General features: G+C 35.8%; 1 protein-coding gene across 3 annotated transcripts in view; it reads left to right on the forward strand.

Annotated features, from left to right (window-relative positions):
* The first annotated feature begins 11458 nt into the window (after positions 1–11458).
* Positions 11459–22595, forward strand: part of LOC139117515 (transient receptor potential cation channel subfamily M member-like 2) — a 32557-nt gene continuing 21420 nt past the window's right edge. The window contains exons 1-4 of one of the 3 annotated variants that reach the window (XM_070680705.1): positions 11459–12141; positions 17194–17364; positions 20625–20712; positions 21370–21544. In XM_070680705.1, the coding sequence (XP_070536806.1) occupies positions 17235–17364; positions 20625–20712; positions 21370–21544 (393 nt within the window). In that variant the 5' untranslated portion in view covers positions 11459–12141; positions 17194–17234. Of the gene's footprint in view, positions 12147–17193; positions 17365–20624; positions 20713–21369; positions 21545–22595 lie in introns of all 3 variants that reach the window. The other 2 variants (XM_070680707.1, XM_070680706.1) reach the window with 2 other exon arrangements.

Below are 22595 nucleotides of genomic sequence, written 5' to 3' on the forward strand. Positions count from 1 at the left end.
ATTAGGGTAGGTTGTCTATTCTGTACCATCAAATATTGTCACTCCATTGGGAGAGATTCTCCAAGAACGCTTCTTCGCAATCTCTAAGCTATGACTTACAACAACAACAACAAAGACAATCACTAGCAAAGAGTTCAATACTTTGACATGGCTGCAATATTGTGTCCTTGAGTAAGATATTTTAGTAAGTTCTCTTTGCTCTCCCAAGTCCAGTAGTTGTGGACGTCTGTTTAATTGACCCTTACATTATGGCATTTTAGATGGTATGGCAGTATTGAAAATGCACTTTTCCTTATAATAAGGAAAATGAATCTATGTGAAAATGTAAAATTTCGCTTTAAAGTAAGCATCAATGTCAACTTAGTAAGTAATTCAGCGAATATGACGGGAATCTACTGGCAAAAGTGAACAAGGGAGAAAAATATATCACATTCTATGCAAGCCGAAACGAAACAAACAAAATGGAAGGGGAAACGAGGGGAAGGTAAATTGAACATGACAATGGCAGTGATACATCAGAGACAGATATATACACTGTTGATACCGGTCCGGAAATCAATGATATGACGGAGAACTTTTTCTACATTCCGAGACATAGTGCACTGTATAGACTAGGATGTTAATTAAAGTCAGGGCCTTTTCAAAAAAGCGCTTTTCCACTGATGTTATTGTCAACACAAAGTGTATATATATATATGTGCCAAGAGTGGCCATTGTTATAGTTGAAAATCGAATTGAATTCAACACTTCAAAAGGTTATATACAGACTGTGATGGCAAGCCAAATACTGGTGATTTCAAAATAAGTTTAAACAGTACAAGCAATGAAATAGCTTTATTTACAAAGGCAATGGCGCGGGGCACGGGAATAAACTTTTTCACTACTTTTGACAGAGGTACGAGTAAAATTTGCCGGCCTACCGCTAATAACCGAAGTGAACGCTCCCTACCAAAGATGAGCGACCTTTTTGTAAACCAAAACATTAGTCATGCCGTCAGTCTGACATTTAATTCATTCAGGAAGCAATAAATCCGTCACATGTAATATCCACGTAACGTGAAAAGACACAAACAAGGTGTGGCTAATTTCTGAACAAAATTTGACACAGCAGTGAGAATCGCCTTCTTTGGAACAATGGCAATTGTCCATTTGTATCATGGTTTAAACATCAGCTGGTATACCATGCAATATCAACCTAAAGGGTCAAAATGATATAAATATCGACTGGCCACAAACTATAGAAATTGGTTAAATAGGCGTGACAGAGTACGACAACATATTTACTGTCATGCAAATTACATTTATCATGCCTATATTGCCATAAAAATAATCAACAACAGTAAACGTCAAATCTTCCTAGTGTAGAACGCCGACGCTGCCGCCATCACCAATGCACGTTGGACATTGACGCTGCCGCCATCACCAATGCACGTTGGACATTGACGCTGCTGCCATCATCAATGCACGTGGGACGTTGGCGCTGCTGCCATCGTCAATACAATCGGGACGTCGACACTGTCCATCCAACATATGATTATGAAATCGGCTTCTGCATTTACTTCTTTTGTTCTTCCCGGTCAATCAGAAGCAAAAACCAATGATTAGGGGCATAGTGACCAAACGTCGTATCGCAATTTCACATTTGCTGTCGTAGTGATGTCTACACGACAGCAATCAGCACAAATGCACCCCGATTGTAGTGTACGGCCACACTCCATGAACCAAATATTGTAAACGTGTTTAAATCAAATTAATATTAAAAAGGAAACGTTTGAGAGTTTATCCCACAACACATCAACAGGGTCGAGAATAGGTCAATTATTAATCTGAAACATTGGTTTTTTATCAAATTTTATTTTCAATATTGACTACAACAATGTAAATATTGATAGTTGAATTACATGCTTCGAATAACACATCAATGAAAAAGTGAAAGAATATGCTAACACTTCTGATATTATCTGTATCGCTAATGGTATTTCTTATTGTGTGATTATGAGATCAAAGGATTCGTCATGTTTCATGTTTTTTTTTCAAGAGATACTAAGAATATGTTGGTCCGCGTCAAAAGGTACAAAGATCTGAACAATCTTCTTTGTCTTGAGTAAATTGACCAACAAAGATGTAGAATAAATTCTGATTGTGATATCGTTCCAGTAATATTAATTAAATTGCTTTATCCGTAGCATATCCATTATTGTTGAATTAGACATTATGAAACCCAAGGTCTACCCATTACCCTTATTAAATAAAGCAATTTGTTTGTGTTTCTGTTCAAGGTTTATGAATTGATAATTAGAAGGACAATAGTTACTACTTTTGATGAGGTTTCCATATTTTTCTGGTGAATGTTTGACTTTTTTCTGTTATTGTCTGAAAACTATGAAGTTATGTCCTACTCACAGCTCTGCGTGCACAGTCATAGACAGTCATTGATGGTTACAATCACCTTTCGTTGAAAATATAATATTTACAATGTGTCCTGGCGGTCTAAAATGGACTATTCAAATAAATAAAAGTGTATGACAATCAAGAACATAACATTCCGATACTCTAGACTTCAATTCACTCAAATTTCTTTCAACAAAATGGCAAATAAAACAAATCTATACTACTGCCGTCTTGATGGTCTGTTTATGTCACAGCACCATCAACGTCAATCTACTCATACGTTTCGTTTATATGGTCAAACGGTTTCTTTCCGGCGGACAGGAAATATGTGTACAAAAATATGAGTAAAAATTGATGATAACCGCGAGAATACAATTGTATTAATTGTCTCGCATGTAATCACATCCTATTTCTCCCTTTATACCTGATCACAATATCCACCTGTTTGCAAAATCAGTGAATTTGGTAGAACTGTTGCATGTTATAAAGGTCATGGGTATAAATCAAACCCTTTAAACTTATAATGACACATTGAATTACTATATAGCATTTATAATGTGGCATCTATAGTATTTAAAATGTGATAAACGAAAAAATACTTTAACGATATGCCTCTCTCTGAAATCAGTTCAATTTTTGAATACGGCGGTGACAGCAGCTTGTGTTCAAATGAAATCTTTTTGAGCGTATTCACTTCATTGTCACAATGAATTCATGGTTATTTTTTTTCTCAGAAGTCGACCACTGACGAATTTGCAGGTAATGTACTCCAAATGAATTAGCGAAGGCAGACGACATAGTATTATCATCAACTTTTAATCGTTTGCATACACACCATGGACGGTGCTCTGAGAATAGACGACGATGCAGTTGGGTAAGACGTTGAAGTCAAAGTTATATCTGATCATTGCATTGCAACTCAACGGGAGGAAAACGAAGAAGTCAAACATGGGAAACTGCGTTAATATTTCTTGCAGTGGTTATCTAGCACAGATCATTGCATTGCAACTCAACGGGAGGAAAACGAAGAAGTCAAACATGGGAAACTGCGTTAATAATTCTTGCAGTGGTTACTATCATAACAAGTAAAGGAAGTTGATATAGTTTAGTTAACAAAATTATAAGTCCTCACTTAGACTGTAGCTTATCTGAAGAAGAAAAGGCTTTATTCTTTCATTCTTTCTTGTCTCTTTTGAGGTTGGCCTATAATTACGTATTTCACTGTTGAATTAAAAAAAAACACAAAAAACCCAAACAAAAAAAACATTCCTGCACCAAGGAGTACATATATATTAGTTGTACTTTCTACAAAACTGCTTGTTGTCGGTTTCATGTACAACAACCCTCCTCAGTTGTCAAACCAAGCAACTAGTCACTGGAATATTTGAATGGTTCCCTTTTTACCATTAAAGAACTTGAAGCAAGTGCCCATTAAAGGTGTAATATCTGTCAGTTTGATAATATTGTAGAAATAACGGGCGACGCGCTGCCATTAATGTTTATTTATGGGCAAGGGCGAGAGGGAAGCCAAAAAAATAACGGGCGAGGCTTGCCGAGCCCGTTAATTTGGCTTTCCTCGAGAACGCGCGCCAAGCGCGGAATCTGTTATTTCCATTATATTATAATTATCAACGAACCTCAAAAACCGTCAAAATTTACGAAAAAATTCCCACGCGAACGACAACGGGGCCCCAGAACTTGTCAGTGAGTAGTGCGCGCGCTGTAAAAATTTTGCAAATTCGGAGATTTTTTCAAAAAAGTGTCTAAACTTGGCCCACAAGTGCTCCATTTTATTTTGTGAATAATTATGATCTTTGTACAAATTACAATTTACGTTTTGGCTGAAAAGTTACAATTTTTACGATATTATTCATATTCACGTGGACATAAACAAACCATTATTGCGTATTTGTGGTCGGTCACATGGTTCAGCTCGGTAAAATAATTTCAATGTTTTTGCTACAATACAGGTGCATTTTTCTAATTATCCCCTAAAGTATGTTACAATAAAACAACATTTAACTTGCAAGCAGAATGACATTTCGTATCCCTATAGTTACTGAGAGACACTGAAGTTGGATAAAGGTCATTCAAGGTCATAAAAACAGCTTGAAGAAAAAAAATGGTGGTGCATACCATGCAAGAAACAGAAATCTGTATTTGCTTAAGTTTCTGGGCTACAGTAAAGTAGGTTAAAGGTCATGCAAGGTAAGTCAAAATTTTTAGCAAATGAAGTTTGTGTCTTAGGCGAATTTGATTAATTTAGGTCAAAGGTCATCCTGGTAATAATGTGACATTTTTGCAAAAAATTTACCCCATTACATCCCCCCTAAAGATTAAACATCTAGCTCTATTGACTTGCCGTAAATAGGATGTGTGCATAATTAATGAAGTACACGATGTGGCATCATAAGGTGCCTCATCCCACCAAATATGAAGGTAGTAGCACTTTTGGTTACTGATCTATAGGCATATTTGTGTAATCAAGATGAAAGTTCACCCAAGTCATGTGACATTTTTGCAAAACCTGTGCTCCCATACTTATACCTGAATACCAAAAATCAGACTTCTAGCTCTATTGGTTAGCCTAGAATTAGATCTGTGCATTATTAAGGAGCAATAGGATGTGGCCCCATGAGTTACTTGAAGGCAGTAGCACTGGTAGTAGTTCAGTACTTGTACTGATTTATAGCATATTTATGTAACCAGAAACAAAGGTCATCCTGGTCACGTGACATTTTGCCAGAAAAACTGGGCTCCCATACTTATACCTGTATATTAGAAATCAAACCTTCAGCTCTATAAGTTGGCCAACATAAAGGAATTAGATATATGCATACTATTAATGAGGTACAGCATGTTGTGCCATCGAGTGCTTCATTCCACAAATAAAAAATATAAAGGCAGTGGCACTTGTAGTATCTTGTTGTCCCCTTACAGCATGCTGAAACACAAAATATTCAGTTTGTCGACAAAGTCTGTATATAAATATGTATTTGGTGATAATTGAATAACAGTCCAGACTAAAAGTCATTCAATTGTCAATAATACAATTGCACAGTACACATACATAGGGTGTATTGGCAAGCTGAATACTGGACATGCAGTTAAACATACCTATACTGCAGTGTCACTGTCACTGCATACCGGCAGTGACAGAGATAAGCTCTGACCTTGATGTAGTTATAGAAAAGTTTGGCTCAAATTATTCTTATGACAGTGAAATACACTTGTATACGTACAAGATCAGGCCAGAAAGCAACACATAATGGAAGGCCAGGAGACTTGAAAGTATCAATGGGAATTTTGAATTCTGGCATATGAGAATAATCAACAGTATCTATTTTGTAAGACTGTGGGTTATCAGAATGATGTAGAGGTCATGTCTTTTGCCAATAATTTTTCTTTCAGTTTTTCACTATTTGGTGAAATGTAGCCTTGAATTCAGTAATTGCATACGCTCAAATAATAAAGACAAAAGATAGGGTCACTGATGATTGATTTTCTAAATTTTTGCATTCTCATCGTAATTTAAATAACATAAAAGTAAAACTTTCAACAGAAAAGACACTAATTTAAGACATAGGGCCAATGTCCCAGAAGCTACTATAGATGGTACAGAAGACGTACATAGCATAATACCAGATATACTGAGTGCAGAGGTCTTTTGGCAATACAATGTATTCTTATGGCAGAAAAACTGTTTCAGTATGGCTCATTCTTACAGAGCCCCCTATATACACAGACATTCATCAATAGCCAGCATAGAAAACTGTTAAAATTGCAGATTTCATCATTATTTCAATGCATTATAAATAAGATAACTCCTGCAAACCTGTGTACCAAATATCAAAGCTATCAGATAAGCAGTTGTTGAGAGACAAATTTTTTAACCAAAAAATGGCCAAAAATTGCCCCCAAAATACAAAATTCTAGATTTCATCATTTTTTTAATATATCACATTTTGATCATCCCTATGAACCCGTATACAGAGCTGTCAGACAAGTGGTTTTGGTGAAATAAGTTTATGACCAAAAATGACAAAAATTGCCTTAAAAATACAAATTTGCATATTTCTTCACAACTTCTACAAATGTTAAATAGGTCATCCCTAGCGACCTACATCCAAAACATCAAAGCTGTATGACCTGCAGTTTTGAAGAAGAAGATTTTTAAAGATTTTTTGACCAAAAATGGCAATAGTTGCTGTAAGAATACAAACTTGCATATTTCATCATACTTTGAACATATCTAAGTAAGGTCATCCCTAGGGACCTGTGTACCAAATATCGAAGCTGTCTGACCAGCGGTTATAAAAAAGATGTTTTACCCAAAACGGCTTTTTTGAGCTAATTTGCATATTTTCAACGATATCAAAAAACTGAAAAAGTTACTTTGTCATAATCATATGTTGCATTAGGCCTAACACAACAAATATCAAGTCTGTAAGTACCCCGGTTCTCCAGATATTTGAGTGGACGGACATCCTCACAATAGGATATACATACATACATACATACATACATACATAGGCCTACATACATACATACATACATAAAGACTGATGATTGACGCCGATAGGATACCCATCCCAATAATTTCTATAGACTATATAGTCTATAGTAGATAATAAAAAAATGTGTAACTAAATAGAATTATTTTTTACAAAATTATTACACCCAAAATTTCAGCGATTAAAACGTTTATTTTATTGAATATTTTGACCTTCCAGTATTGTCAAGTTTGAGCAGCATGCATCTAAGTCGTATTTCTTGTACTTTTGAAAAAAAATATTTTCGGTAGTCATTGTATTTCACAATTTGGCAACATGCCAGGCAGGAATTCACAATTTGCATAGGCCTACTCTCTCATGAACGTCGCTCATCAACAGGTGCCAACAACTTGGCCAGAGTAGGTTTAGCTCAATTCGACTTAGCAAAAAATGAATCAATTTAAGAACTGCCTTAGGAATAATGGCTCCACAAACTCAGCTAATAATAGGTAGTGTCGAACATCTGCGAGCAGAACTGTCTAACGCACTTTTATTTTGACTTTGCTTGCATCCCTAAGGGAGCGTTCAGTTTTTACGGCCTGGGGGGGGGGGCCGGCAAAATCTTGTCGCCGGTGTTCAAAAAAATACAGACCCCCCCTGCATTTTTTGTGAAAAAATGATGACCCCCCCTTTGTCAGACGAAAAAAATTGATGACCCCCCCCCCTGAAAAATAACCAAAACCCATATGTCAAATTTACCCGCATGGTTTGGATTTGAACTCCGGTACGCGGCGCACTTTATTCGATGCCAGTGCAAAAACTTCTCAGCCACATCCATTGAAACGTCTGTTAATTAGGACGACTGTAAGGCAATTTTTAACTTCATTTCCATAGACAACTCATGTCCATGAACATTGTATAAAGTAAACTTTATCGGAGTGGTTCGCCAAAGGCAGCCCTCCGGTTAAGAGGGTCATGGGCCATTACGTAAAGTCAACTTTATTCTAGTGGGCCACCAAAGGTGGCACGCCGGTAAAGAGGGTCGATCATGGCTATTGCATAAAGTAGACTTTACTGGACAGGGCCGCTGAAGGCGCGCGGCCATTACCATTATTCAGTGCGTGATCCCAGGGGTCCCTCAAAAATGTTTCTAATACAAGCCGCGGCTTCAATTGGGAATTTTACGGTAAGATTGCCGTGGGGTATTACATAAAGTCAATTTATTGTAGTAGGCCGCCAGAGGCGGCCCGCCGGTAAAGAGGGTCAATCATGGCCATTGCATGAAGTAAACCTAATTGCAGTGGGCCACCAAAGGCGTCTGCCCGTTAAGAGGGTCATGGGTAATACATAATGTATATTTATTGTAGTGGGCCGCCGAAGGCGGCCCGCCGGTAAAGAGGGTCGATCATGGCCATGGCATAAAGTGAACTTTATTGTTGGTATTATGTTTTTGAAAATGTGGTGACCCCCCCCTTTCCTACCAGTGAAAAAGCGATGACCCCCCCTTTGCGGATTCCAAAATTATGATGACCCCCCCCCTGGATTTTGCCGGCCCCCCCGGCCGTAAAAACTGAACGGTACCTAATAATTACAGCGGCTATATGATAATTGGGCGGGGGGATTGAACGTTTTTGAGGGTATTGAGGGACCGGATCTGAAAAAAAAAAAAAAGATTTCGATCGTGATTCCTCCGGCCCTATTTGTGAAGCCCACGTACTACGAACGACGGCCGGCTTCTAGGCCTAAGCTTATATGTTTTCCAAAATTTCTTTTGGAGCCATTGAAACATTTCAAACCAATGGAAAGTCTCCGAAGTTATATATTTAGGAAATTTGGATAACAACTCGACACAGATTTTAAAATGTAGCTGTGTCTTTTAGGTTATACACAACCTTGACAAAAGGGGTCGCTGACCGACTATCCAACTACAAATGTGTATAGGCTAAGTTCAGTTCACAGTAGAAGAGGTAGAAGACTATTAAAAAAACAAACAAACAAACAAACAAACAAAAAACCAAAGATTGCGCTGATCGCAAATGACGTCACTGTTCTCTCTCATTAATATGCATAAATAAACATTTGTCCGCATTTTCCGCATAAACGACGAAAATAAAACCTGCGAGTGTTAGAATGGCTATTTAGCGTCACACTTATTCGTAAGAATTGATGACTGAGACTACAAGCTGCAATAACAGCCGCGCATACAACCACAAAATTTGTCCGAATTTCAGCATATTTGTCCGAAAGTCGTGCGCGTGCAGCTATATTTAGTAACAAACCCGAAATCGCGATCAACGCTATTTAAAGACCCATAGACATAGGTGAGTCTACACATGTGCTAATACACATACGTATACAATATTTTTTGTAAGTAAATTATCAATACACTGATCGCAAATGACGTCATGTTTTTCTCTCATTAATATGCATAGATAAATATTTGTCCGCACTTTCCGCATGAACGACGAAAATAAAACCTGCTAGTGTTACTAAAAGTCACACTTTTTTCGTATGAATTTATGGCTCAGACAAGCTGCAACAAAAGCCGCGCATGCAACAACAAAATTGTCCGAATTTCAGGCAGCGTTGTCCGAAAGTCGCAGGGCAGGCGTGCAGCTATATTTTAATTTATTTAGCAACAAACATGAAATCGCGATTTACGCTATTGATGACGAAAAGTACATATGATAAATTAAGGCATCTTTAGAGCCTCACCCCTGGAATCATTTTTAATCGTGAACTTTCCTCGGAAGAAGCACATCATACACAACTCTTGGAGGGGTTTAGAACTAGGGTTAGCCCTGCGTGCGATGCTCCGTGGGAGGTCGTATAACGCCGGGAACAGACAGCATCGTACGCAGGGTTAGGATAGTTATATCATCATGATCATGGAGCTCTGTTTTCTAGCTCCATGGTTATATCCTACCTCAGCACCCGGGAAAATTTGGGCACGCCTTCCAAAATAAATTTAGCCTTAGAATTATTCTAATAACTTTGGTATTAAATTGTATGGAAGACCGGTCACGACATGCGACATGCGACCTGCGACTTCAAAACTGCGACCTGCGTCCTGCGAGTTTGAAACATACGACCTGCGACTTCGGCATTTAGACCAAGGTGTAGGCCTAACCTGCGACTTCACAACAGCGACCTGCGTCCTGCGTGTTTGTCAAACTGCGATATCAGTCTTGATTTGTTCGCACCATTGCTCTGAACACGAGCCTGAAAAACACGAGGGACACCATTGCACTATATTAAAACAGCCGGTTTACCGCATTCTCGCGACCAGAGCATTATTTTCGCACCGCTGGCCTACGCAAAAATCGGCCAGCGAAAGAATTCAACCAGCGATAGAAGTGCATGAAGCTGTGACGGTAGAGAATTCCACAAACGAAGAGCACAAATTTATTTTCCTTCTTACGAAAGGCAAACCGATCTGAAATAATGCAATAGCAATAGGGTTTTAAACGTCTACATCAGTGTTTAATAGTTTCTGGAACTTTTCTGCCTACATGATCTAAAATATTATATACACACAAAAAATAATATGTACATATTATAGTATGTACATATTAGGCTTAAAGACTGAAAATAGGATTGTAGGAGGGTTTAATTATGTCCTGTTTTACAGTTTTAACTCGCGTTATCTATAAAGAACTTGAGTCGGTCTCTGGCTATTCATGGTTAGCAAATATGTTTGCACTTCTGTCAATATCAGTATTATTTTAACTGCTTTACTTTGCATATGTTATTTGTGTAGACAAATGTAGTCCGAAGTTAACCAGTAAGAATATTTTTATTTTTCCAACAGTTACTGAACAAAAGTGGGATCAATTCGATTTTTTGACGAAAAGTAAAAATGAAATTAGACGAAAAGATGGCAACATCCGATGATCAATCACTAGAGAATTGGAACAAAACTGGAAATGTTAGAAAATGAACGACAATAACTGATTCGAATGTTTGCAATGACACTGACGCAGTTATGATACAGGGGGGACAACTGATGAATTAAACAGACAGCTAGATGGTTATACCACAGTGAAATGAGGATAAATACCAGAGATTTCTAAAAATCAAAAAGTTTGTCGATAACATAAGGAAAGAAGCGAGGTAAGGCAGACGAAGAATATCTAAAATAATTTGAAATTATAATATAAACATATAAATGCCTATCACGTAGCATATTATTTTCCATGCATTAACACGGACTGTCAACATTTCCGTCATAAAATTATCTCTCCAGATGAAAATGAGTGTACTGGTGTGTACATGAATTGAGTTTTGCCAGACTTGGTGAACGATTTACCAAAGCGAAAGCAATGGCTTATTAATTGATCGATGTTGAACGTTAAATCTCCTTTCCACGTTTTACCCTTTGAGCGCTGTAATTTTCTCCCACCAAAATTTTAGTGCAAAATTTTACCAATTGTATGAGATTTTCTGTAATTTTTTGATAATTTTGGACCAAATCGACATCACATTTCATTGGCTACAGGTTTTTCCCAATTTTTTTGCAAAATTGGAGAAAAATTGACAGGGGTTATTATATAAAGGGGACAAAAATAGACTTTGGCGCTCAAAGGATTAAAGTTCACGCAAGACGCCTCCAATCTAATACTGAGGAAAACACCATGAAACGTTACGTGTTGTTGTCGCATGTCGCAGTTGTGAAGTCGCAGGTCGCAGTTTGACAAACACGCAGGTCGCTGTTGTGAAGTCGCAGGTTACACGTAGGTCTAAATGCCGAAGTCGCAGGTCGCATGTTTCAAACTCGCGGGACGCAGGTCGCAGTTTTGAAGTCGCAGGTCGCATGTCGCATGTCGTGACCGGTCTTCCATAAAATTGGACAAATTTTCGTTACATAACAGTCATATGTGTTACACTTAATTGGTTTAATTGTTCGTTTATACATAAAATACCCTCAAGGTTTATATCGCAACTAGAACTGGTACGGGAAGACACCGAGTGAAAGCTGAGAAATGCCCGTGATGTCATCACCGAGGCAACAGGTCAACAAAATACTACCCCATGCATGCATTGTACTCCCACAATGCAACAGTATCGTATCATGCAAGGCATACAACGCAAAGCATTAGGATTGCGACAGCTAGGGAATATGGTAAAGATCGCCATCTTGCTTTCGCTGATCAAGGCAGTTTAGTGCCTTACCAAAGTACTGCACGTTTCGGTCGAGTGGTTAGTAAAGATGTCGTGACTGTATTGGCGATCGCAATTCGTTGCAGACGATAACAAGGTAAAGTAAGTATCGGCCTTTAAATTAAGGCCTTTAAGGCCTGTTTACGGGAATACCAGGTTTGCAGGCCCTGACTTGTCAAAATTTAAGATCTGAGTTATGGTGTGAGTTGAATTGTCAATGCTACCTTGTAGCGGTACGTTCACGTTTTGAGTAATAGAATACAGTCCCTTTTCCAAAGTAACCAAGTTACTGGGTAATTTTTATGGTCTACTAACCTTTTGCAAGTAAATCTGTTTTCGTAAGAGTGATTCAATCTGATCCCCATGGCTGATCTCAGATCTGTGATCCCTTTTAATGAGTACGGTACGGTAAATCATGGACGTCTGAGGCACGTCCATGGGTACATGTATTTACACCAACCAAAACTATGTCAACATACATGTAAATCTCAGGATTGTCGTAGGCCGGTTTGTGTGACGTTGTTTCAGCTGTTGTTTTCACAATGGGCACAATAACAATTTTTAGAGGAAATAAACATATATGTCAAAAGAGGAGGAGAGGGCAGAAGGAGACAAAATTGAAATTTCTTGAATCGTGAACCCTGTAACTTACTGCAAGTTTACCGATCCAGAACGAAAAACCGGTAGTTGTATATGTTCGTTGTGGCGCAATTCTTTCCGTATATTCAATGGTTATTCCGACATGACCCATGCGGTATTCTTGGCTATGATAATTCTAAAAATGTACCCTGACTTGTCTAGATAAATCCGCATGTTGCTTATTTTTGTTATATAGCAAACAATAGATAATATAATTAGTTTTAATTTTACCAGTATAGCAGTAAATTTGATGAAATCTAACTTAAATCAGCTTTAGGAAACTGTATACTGAATTTCAAAGCAAGCAGGTTCTTAAAAGATGATGTCATGTATTGCACTCTGAATTGGAAAATAAATAGTGCATACCTCCGTATAGACTCAAAACATATGGAGGAAGAGATTTCTCATCTATGGCTCCACGACTTTGGAATTCATTCAATAAGCATCCACTGTGAACAGCTTCAAACATAAAGACTCATTTGTTTGCCAGGCATATATAATGTACTCTGACTCAACACACCTCTGAGAATAATTACGTAATAATTTTGGCACATTAAAAATATTTTTGCTTGATTGATTGATAAAACATGATAACTAACTTAAATGAAAGTTCAATTAACTTTAGATACTGTCCACTATATTTATCTTTCTATAAATTACGTTCTTTTTGCTTGAATGTTTAGTGTTCAAATACATGATATCCTTACTGTGCCAATAGCTAATAATTGCCTATTTACAAAAGAATTTTAGTTTAGGCTTCATTTGTCAACAAACATTGCATATGGCACTCAATGCGTAGTGTTTACATAGATAATACTTTGGTTTTTATGTAATTTAGGGAGAAGAAAACATAGATTCTACAGCAAAACTGATGTAAATGTTCTCAAAAGTTAAAGCTGTTGTTGCCCCTAAGATTAAACCCTTGTACCACCATAGATTGGTCCGAAACCATTGTTATGAAATTGAATTGTGATTGTCGGGCTGTTTACAGGGACTTGGAGTGAACAGTTTAATGTCTTTCATAACTGAATAATTTAACAAAATATGTTTTCAGATATGACCAAAGAGGTGCATTAGGTACAGACTTTTTAGATGAAGGTACCCCACTAGAGGGCTACTGATATTTACTGAAATATATGAATATTTATAATATAACAAAGCTGTTGCAGATTGCCATTATACGGAATCACACAGTTTGGGTTGGACCATTTGATATCTGGGGGATGTCTGGAAGATTTTCGAAAAAAAAAAAAGATTCCCGGCAAATAAAAAAAAAATCAGCCAGAGAAGGCTAAACAAAACAAGGGGGAGAGTTGGGAAAATGTACAATGGATCAGAGAAAAATAATGCTACCTCATCAATCTTCCAGACTCCCCAGGATATCAAATGGTCCACCCCTTACTACATATCTGACGGCCAATTGCAATGTTTCATTATCAGTGGCAAATGGGTTTTGCTATCAACACCCAATAGTTTATACTGAAAAGACTTTGCAAAGTCTGCAAAAATATCTTTTAATGGCTCCATGTTTTGCTGCAAAACATAGAGCCATCAAAAGATACCGTATTTAGCTCTATTGAATTGTACCTGTAAAACACCAAAACTTACATAAACCCCATATTTACAAATCATGTTTGGAAACCATCCTTCTACTGAGAAAGGTTTAGAAATTTATAATACGCTGTTGGTTTCACTTATACCATTGTATTGCTGTAAAGCCATTGTATTGCACAGGGGATATTTATAGTACAAACCAATTGTTGAAACCATGCCTCAAGGTTGACAGAAAATCTCCATATGGCATACTGGCGTTTTTTTCAGTCAAATGCCATGGACATGTATTGGTGGGTAAGTGATTCTTTTGAGTAGGAAAGAAGGATGTTTCAGGAAGTTTGAAATGAAGTTTGACAATTAGCACAGATGTCATAATTTAGGTAAATTGTACATCTATGTTGTATTAGAGCCTTGTTCCTTTCTTCAGGTTTGAGGCACTTGAAACAGTTATGTGTGACAATCTTATGGAGAAAAACTTTCACTTTTGATTCAATTGTAATGTAATCTTGTACTATTCTTAAAGGGGTGGATGGGCTATGAAAAAGAGTAAGATAGTAGTGATGCTCATTATGCAGAATGCTCCGACCAAGCAACTCAGGGACAAAGCTCCAGAAAATCTTGCATTATGAGTTTGTTGTCTACAAAAAGTCATAACAACTAATAATTGTCTTCATCATAAATACATCAACTCTCGATTACAGAGCTTAGTTTTGAAATCTGACATGCTTTATACCAACATTTTGCAGATGTTATGGGAGAAGTTATACAAGTAACGATTGTTCATGCATTGACAGTCACTGTCAATCAAATGTTCTGCAAACCCCAGAGTGAATCTCCAGGTGTATATTTAATCCTAGTCCATAATGGTTAAGCCTACTGTTTGAAACTTTAAGCTCAGCAGTTGACGGTTGTACTTGTAGTAGCTGTTATGTCTACAAACTATATGCTATGATCAAACGATGCAGTGTGGCAGAAAGATTTTGTAAAATTATATTTACTGTATTGCTCTATGCTAAAATTTGTAAAATGCTATATTGTTTTATGTTGATTAATGCCATGATAGCATCTGTGAGAATGGTGAGAATCAACGACAATGGCGCAAATCAGCATTTTCAGACTCATACATGTAGAGTGTGCCAGAGAATGATAAAGTTAATGCTTTTTTTGTTTATTTGCATTTCAATATTGTTCATATCATCGGCACTGAATCATTGATGATATCTTACTTTTATTAAACATTACTTTCTGATAAGATAATATAGACTTTTGGTCTGAAAACTACGCTGAGTGATTATGTTGATCATATAAAACTGTTTACTCAAGATTGAATGCACTTCTAGGACTGCGCTCAATTCCCAATAGTTGATACCCAACATTTTGTTTGCAGTATCCAATGTGTGTCAAGTACACCAAAGGTGATAAACAGTTGGAATAAATTTTTGTTGACAGAGAATGATAAAGCAAATGTAACACTGAAACAAACCTGGGATTGATTTAGTGGAGTAGATACTAATCTGAAAACCAGAGATCATGGACCACCACCTTATCACATGGTTGTGAAAGCATCAACCAACTGGGACAGTGATTGCAAAATTTTCAGTTACCCAACATATCATCAGAAAGTCTTTCTTTCAAAGTTTCATATTTAATTTAATCTTGCAAAAACTAAATATCAACACCCAACTATCCATTATTGTATTCATTTTCTTCTTATAGTGTCAAAGTTATACCTTACACAGAAATTACGCAGAAATTTTTGTACAAGCTAGTTCATGTTACACACAGGTCATAGCTAAGCACACACTGACCTGATATCATATTAGGTATTCAGCAATTATCTGTGACCTGGCTGAGAAATTTTGTTTTATATTGCCTCTTGAAAAGCGGAAAAATCTTGTTTTATTTACTGGCTTTCCACAATTTGTATGTATATCACCTGGTAGCAAAATTCTTTGGTTTTTAAAAAACATAAAAGTGTATTCTTATAAGTATAAACTTAAACTTATTTAGAAAGGAGAAAAGCACCATTTTGTGATGTCATTTTCCAAAGTCGAATGAATCAGAATAGGCTTTATGATTTTGTTAAGAGAAAATAATTCCCATTTTATGATATCATCTAATATTATTTGTGATATTTGATAAGTTGTGTTCTGTGTTTATGGATATCTGTGAATTCACAGACTGGGAAATCTTGACAGTGCTTGTACATGAAAAACCACTTACTGCTTCCAAGGATACCATGCATACAAGCAGGTCTTGAGCAAAGATTTAACAATTCACTATTCATTGCTTTTCACATGCAACGAAAGATTAATACCGTAGCCCTTATTTGAAACAATAACCAAATAATTGAATACCATGGTTAAATATCATATGTGTGTAATTTTCATAGAATTGATTAAGGCACATTGTAAGTTGCTGTATTGAATGCAATGGATGGCAAGGCATTTGATTGTGAATTCATAATATGTCCAAAATTATTGTACAAGATGTTATGGAAAGATTAACTTTAAAAAAGGAAGTTGTTGATATTCTTTAAAAGTACTAGACATTCCTTAATTTTTATTTTACAACAAACATTAGATAAATTTCATTATGGATGCAAAGTTTTAGCAATTGCCAATAACATTGTTGGCTTTCTTATGTATTTTTAATTTTCGAAGTAGTATACATTTTTTCTTTGTCATATGAATGGCCATCTGTAAGGTATAATAGGCTTTTTAATCATAAAATTAGATGTATAGTCAAGCCTGAGGCAAGAATTCCATATGAATTTATTCAGAGGGTGTGGTTATTGTATTTTGTGCTAAAATCCGTGAGATGGCTTGTAATGAACAACTTTGTAAATTTGTGTTGCATTTCATTTGGTTTTTGTTGAAATTATAGACTTTATATTGCCATCAAATACTTCATAAACACACTGATGTGCTATCCTTATTTTTAATGTTATTTACAGGTTGTTGTAGTAAGCCAAGAGAGGCTGATTATCAAATCAAAATGTCTGAACGTACATCTTCCGCCAAAAAGAATGGCGATTTGGTGAAGAAGAAGAAAGTAGCACCATTGGGAATGAGACGACGGCGGATGTCTGCATCTGGAAGTTCAATCAATGTCAGAATTGAGGAGGTAAACTGCTCCATGTATTCAATAGAGAGTGGTTGGGTTGGGTTGAATTTCTTGTTTTGGCGTACATTTTTGGACTTTAATTTTAGTTGCAAAGATCCGTGTATATTTTGTCAAGTGAACATAACAAAGATATAATTTTATGCTTGTTTTCTATGAGATACAGTGTTAAGTTGAATTGTAAATTGTTGATGAGGTCTTGGAATAAAGATTAGGACATGTTATGTCATTTAAATGTTTATGATCATTGGAATTACTGACAGTCCAGAAGTTAGCCCTGTATCAATTTAATGTTTAGAATCTCGATAGGAGAGGGTTTGAGAACATTAAAGAATGAACTGCTCTCATTGCATTGATAAACAAAAGTGAAACACAAATCTCCAAGTCATGGACACATGTGTTACAAGAAAGCCCCAAGTTGTATTTACATATTTATTTTGTCTATGGAGCCTGGTAGAAAGAGGATTAAATAACCCTGATCTTTGCTATTGTGCCAAATTAGTGATATGATTATGATATGATAAAGAAGGTAGCTGTGATATCGCAGCGGTGCAGTGGCATCTATTGATCGTGACTAATATATTTCATTATTTTGCAAGCTAAATCAGCGACACGCATCGGTGTTGTAGTAAACTACCAAAAAGGTCTATTGGGTGGCTCACAGTGGTTCTATGGCAATGACCCTTGACCAGAGTGTGATCACTAGATGCTACAACACCACTGCGATATCACAGCCATAAAGAAGGAAGATGCAAATATTAACAAGTGTTCTGAATGAAAATCTAGAGAACTTGTCATTGTTTTATAGCATTTAAGAACCTTCACCATATACCAGTAGTATGTCAGTGTAGGCTACATGTAGATTGTACAATGTCCATATGAAATATCTCTTGTGTTTTGTACAGAAAAAAAACAAAACAAACAAACAAACAAAAAACTTTAATGCCATACCAAATAATTTTAGTGAACAATTATTTCTGTTTCCTGGAAAGATTTTACCAAAACTGCTTTAACATTTTCTTGAAGTTTTCAGATAAAACTAGTTTGCAAAGGCTGACTTTTTGATTTCTGAAAAGTCATGTTTTTTATGATAGATAGTCTTTTCATAGAAAGTAAAATACTTTAACTATTAAAAGTCTGAGTCACAATTGAGATATTACTGCATCCTACACGCATCCTGCAGTATTATTATAGTAAACTTTACAAATCAAATTTTGAAAATAATAATATGAAAGTAACATTTAAACAAACTTGTCTGCATGGTAACAACATATTTGAATTTTTTATTTGATTATTTTTTTCTGTTTTTTTTTTCTTGCTCCATTGTTGTAACAGGAGGTTTGTATCTTATATCACTCTATAGTATCTATACATCCATTTCAAACTAAAATCTATCAGAAATGGTACTTTTGAGTTTGTAATGGATGTATAGGTACTACATTACATTTCATATTGCTCACAAAATTAAACTAACATGTGTACTAATTATTGTCAAGGTTGCATAAAGTGCAGTATTTCAGCATATTATTTCAATATATGCAATGTTGCATTTTTTACTGTTATTTTGAATATTTAGAAAGCTCATTGTATAAGTATGGCAAACTACCCCACAGTAATTGTAAAGAGTTGTCCCTATAAAGTTTTATACCAATCTTATTTTATGATTAATTTCATTGTGAAGAGATATGCAAAATTTTGGTGAAGAAATGTCATAAACAGTATCTTGTTTGTGTTGTTACCTAAATTCGTGGTTTGTGTAGATAAATTTCCTTCTGAGTACTTTAAATTTTGCTGAAATTTGACTTATGAGACCACATTATATTGTAAACTACTGTGTCATCAAGGTGTGTTAGGCTTGGTGAAATTGTGATTCACTAATATGGAGGTTTCAGTTGTTCTTACTATGTTGTGTCTTAACAATATTGATATGGGATTCACATTACTTATTGGTTTTTAATACATGATTGTAGTAACATAACTAACTCTGCTATGTCTCTAATTCAGTATGTGTGGTAATGCTTCAAGTGGTGGTCTGTCAGTCAAGGCTGTACATGCATATCATACACTATGTGTTCTTTCATAATTTTCCCTTTTTATACCAAAATCTAATGTTACTTTACTCCTGTCTTTAACATGTGTATTTGTTGATTTCATTTTATTTCAGCGACTTTCTTAACTCATCAAGTGAAGCTGTAATGCACCCAGGCATTATTTATGTTGCTAATGGCAAAAAGAATTTTAAAAAAATTGATTTGTTATTGGTTGTTTATTTGTGTTTATCCTTGTTGTTTCATTGTTGTCATTGAAAGTCATGTAAAGAAAATGATCACTAGGTTGTAGACAGATGTTCTTTGGCTTGCCTAATTTTATACTGCTGTGGGCTGTATTCTAAGTTTCTATACCGTTTTCATGCTTGTACCACACTCTGGACTGGTATACATAGAGTATGACTATATTAACGCATAAGTTGTGGTTAGGAAGTTTGAGTTGGAGCATGGGGAAATGACAACATTTGTGATATTTCATTTTGGGCAATATTTGATTCAAAGCAAGGCCTGTTATATGGTACGTATTATGTAAGCCCAGGGTTCTGGTACAATTACTTGCAATGACAACAATACTGAAAGAGTGAACACAAAGAACTGCTGGTACATAACAACAGCAAATATTTATCCTTCAATTTGGTCTGCCATAAACAATCCCTGAGTTCTCTGTGTTGAAAACCTCAGCTTTCTTTTCTGAATCGATCTCTCTTTATCAACAGACGTGAAATGTCTGTTCTTCAGATACTTTTAAATAACCTTGAAATTGTCTAATGGTTGCACCATGTGTTGTGGTGGCGCATAATTTTTCAAATCACCTGGTTATTCAAATCAACAGACAAAAGCTGTGTGAAGTGAACATATTAATCAGTCATACTCAGGGGAATTTCATTCAGATATCTGTCAAATGATGACTCTTTTATTGGTTCTCTCGGACTAAAATCGATCGGAGATTAAAAAAGCTAATGAGGATATAACTGATAATCCTGTAAAGGTGCCGATATCAGATCTCAGTGCCATCTGTATTGTATTGGATCATTAAATGGTCCCAAGTGATTTATAATGCTTACAACAGTTGTGTAACCACCCTACATGACTATTCATCTACTAACTTTCTTACAATTGCATGTATGAATTCTTAAGTAGCAGATTTAACTTCTATATCACCAGTGTCAAGAGATTTCTTAGAGTGTCACTAATGAATTATCACTTTTAATTTTCCAGGCTAACCCATCATGGATGCACAATAACTTTAGATTACGAGAATGTATTCGTTACACTGAAGTAAAGCCAGAAAAACCAAGTTCATGGTGAGAAAACAACACAAAGGTGTATGCAGCAATGCACAGTTGTTGATGTTGAATTTTAATAAAAGTATGATTCCGCACAGAGGTAAAGCTGAGAGATTCACCACACCCAGGATATGAAGTAGTTTAACTTTATTTTCTACACTAACAAAAGTAGATTAATCTGACAGGTTTTGCATTTTTGGCAAAACTTGATGTCAACAATATTCTGACTTGATCAAAGGTTGTTACAAGTTAGATACTTCACCATAAAGTATTTATCCACTCAAAACACAAAAAGAGGTATTATTATTATGAAGACAAAACTTGACAGCTATAGATATATATATTTCATATTGAGGTCCAGTTACTTCATGAATGATATTACCATTATATTTGCACCTTTTAAAATGATAGTGATGAAAATATATTTTATATCACATTATGAGATAGTATTTTTAATTGTACCTTACCGATGAAACAAATGTAGAATGTGTAGAGATGACATCTTTTGCAGACAAGATTCACAGCTTCAAAGAAAGACTTCCATTACAAAATTGTAATCATTACCTCTTGTAATTTTGTTGCTAATCAAATTTTGCAATAATAGTAACACTGAAAGAACTAAAATTCAAAGAAAAGGATACCTGAAACTTTTTTGTTCATTTTCACAAAAAACAGGTTGAATAGAGACCCACCATGTCAATGTGGTGGAGTGAGATCAGCCCATCAAGAGAGATATTTATTTAATCCAGACCCCTCAGCTCCATGGAAAGAATCAACACATACCCAGACAACAAATACCAATGCATATGGAGAGATTGAGTTTCTAGGATACAGTACCAAACCAGCAAAGGTAATTTTTTAGCTCATATTTGGTATGTATATAAATACCAAAAAGAGCTTATATGGTGAGTCTGTGGCATCTGAATGTCTGTATGTATGTATGTATGCATGTGCGGATGTATGTCCATCACATGCAAAAGCTCCCAAACCGCCAAATCTACAATCACAGTATTTGGTGTACAGGTAGACCAAGGGGTTGAGATGTGATGTTGTTCAAATGAACATGTCAGTGTGAAAAATATGCAAATGAGGTAAGAAAAAAGGGAAATTCAGGAGCCTAGCCTCAACACAAACTCTAAAAAGAATGTTTCAGAATGCATGCGCGTGCACAGTTGATTCCATACAATATGGTAACGCAACGCATCGATATTGTGATTACAAATTGAACCAGTGAAGAATTTTACTTGACAAAACACTGAAAAAGAAGTTTAAAAAATTACGTCACTGTTACTGCTTATACAAACTTAATTTGTGGGTTTCTCGAGTTGCACAAGACTAAAATTTAACAAAATCAATCTCAAACCGTAGACTTGTTTGACATTATGGCACGCTGAGCTCTCAAGCTGGAGTTCCAAATTTGTACAAGCTCAAAAATGTTACACAGCGCGCAGGTCTTTTTGTTGAGAATATAAACCTTGGCTCCAGCCAATCAGATTGCCGGATTCCAGCTTATCATATTACAATCGATGCTATGCCTGTCATTATAATTTTAAAACCTTACTTGAAAAAAGTTTCTTGGTTTTGTTTTAATGGTTAAACTGTTTTCCATTTCTATGTACCAGTAGTTATTATGGACATACTGTATGTAGATATGAAAGATGAACAAGTTATTACTGGTTAATTATATATTGCAGATTTTGAAAATTGCACAGAATACCTAGAAAATATACTGCATGCACATCAGTTTAAAGATTACACCTTTTTATTTAAAATATGCAATTAAAAGTTTATCTCATTGAACAATTTTCCAGAATATTTTGATGTAGATATGATTTTTACTGTGTAATATTTACTCGTATATGTACTGTTTAAATGTTATATTGATAGGATTTTCTTTTGTA

This window comes from Ptychodera flava, chromosome 18, assembly GCF_041260155.1.
Source record: "Ptychodera flava strain L36383 chromosome 18, AS_Pfla_20210202, whole genome shotgun sequence".
Lineage (NCBI taxonomy): Eukaryota > Metazoa > Hemichordata > Enteropneusta > Ptychoderidae > Ptychodera > Ptychodera flava.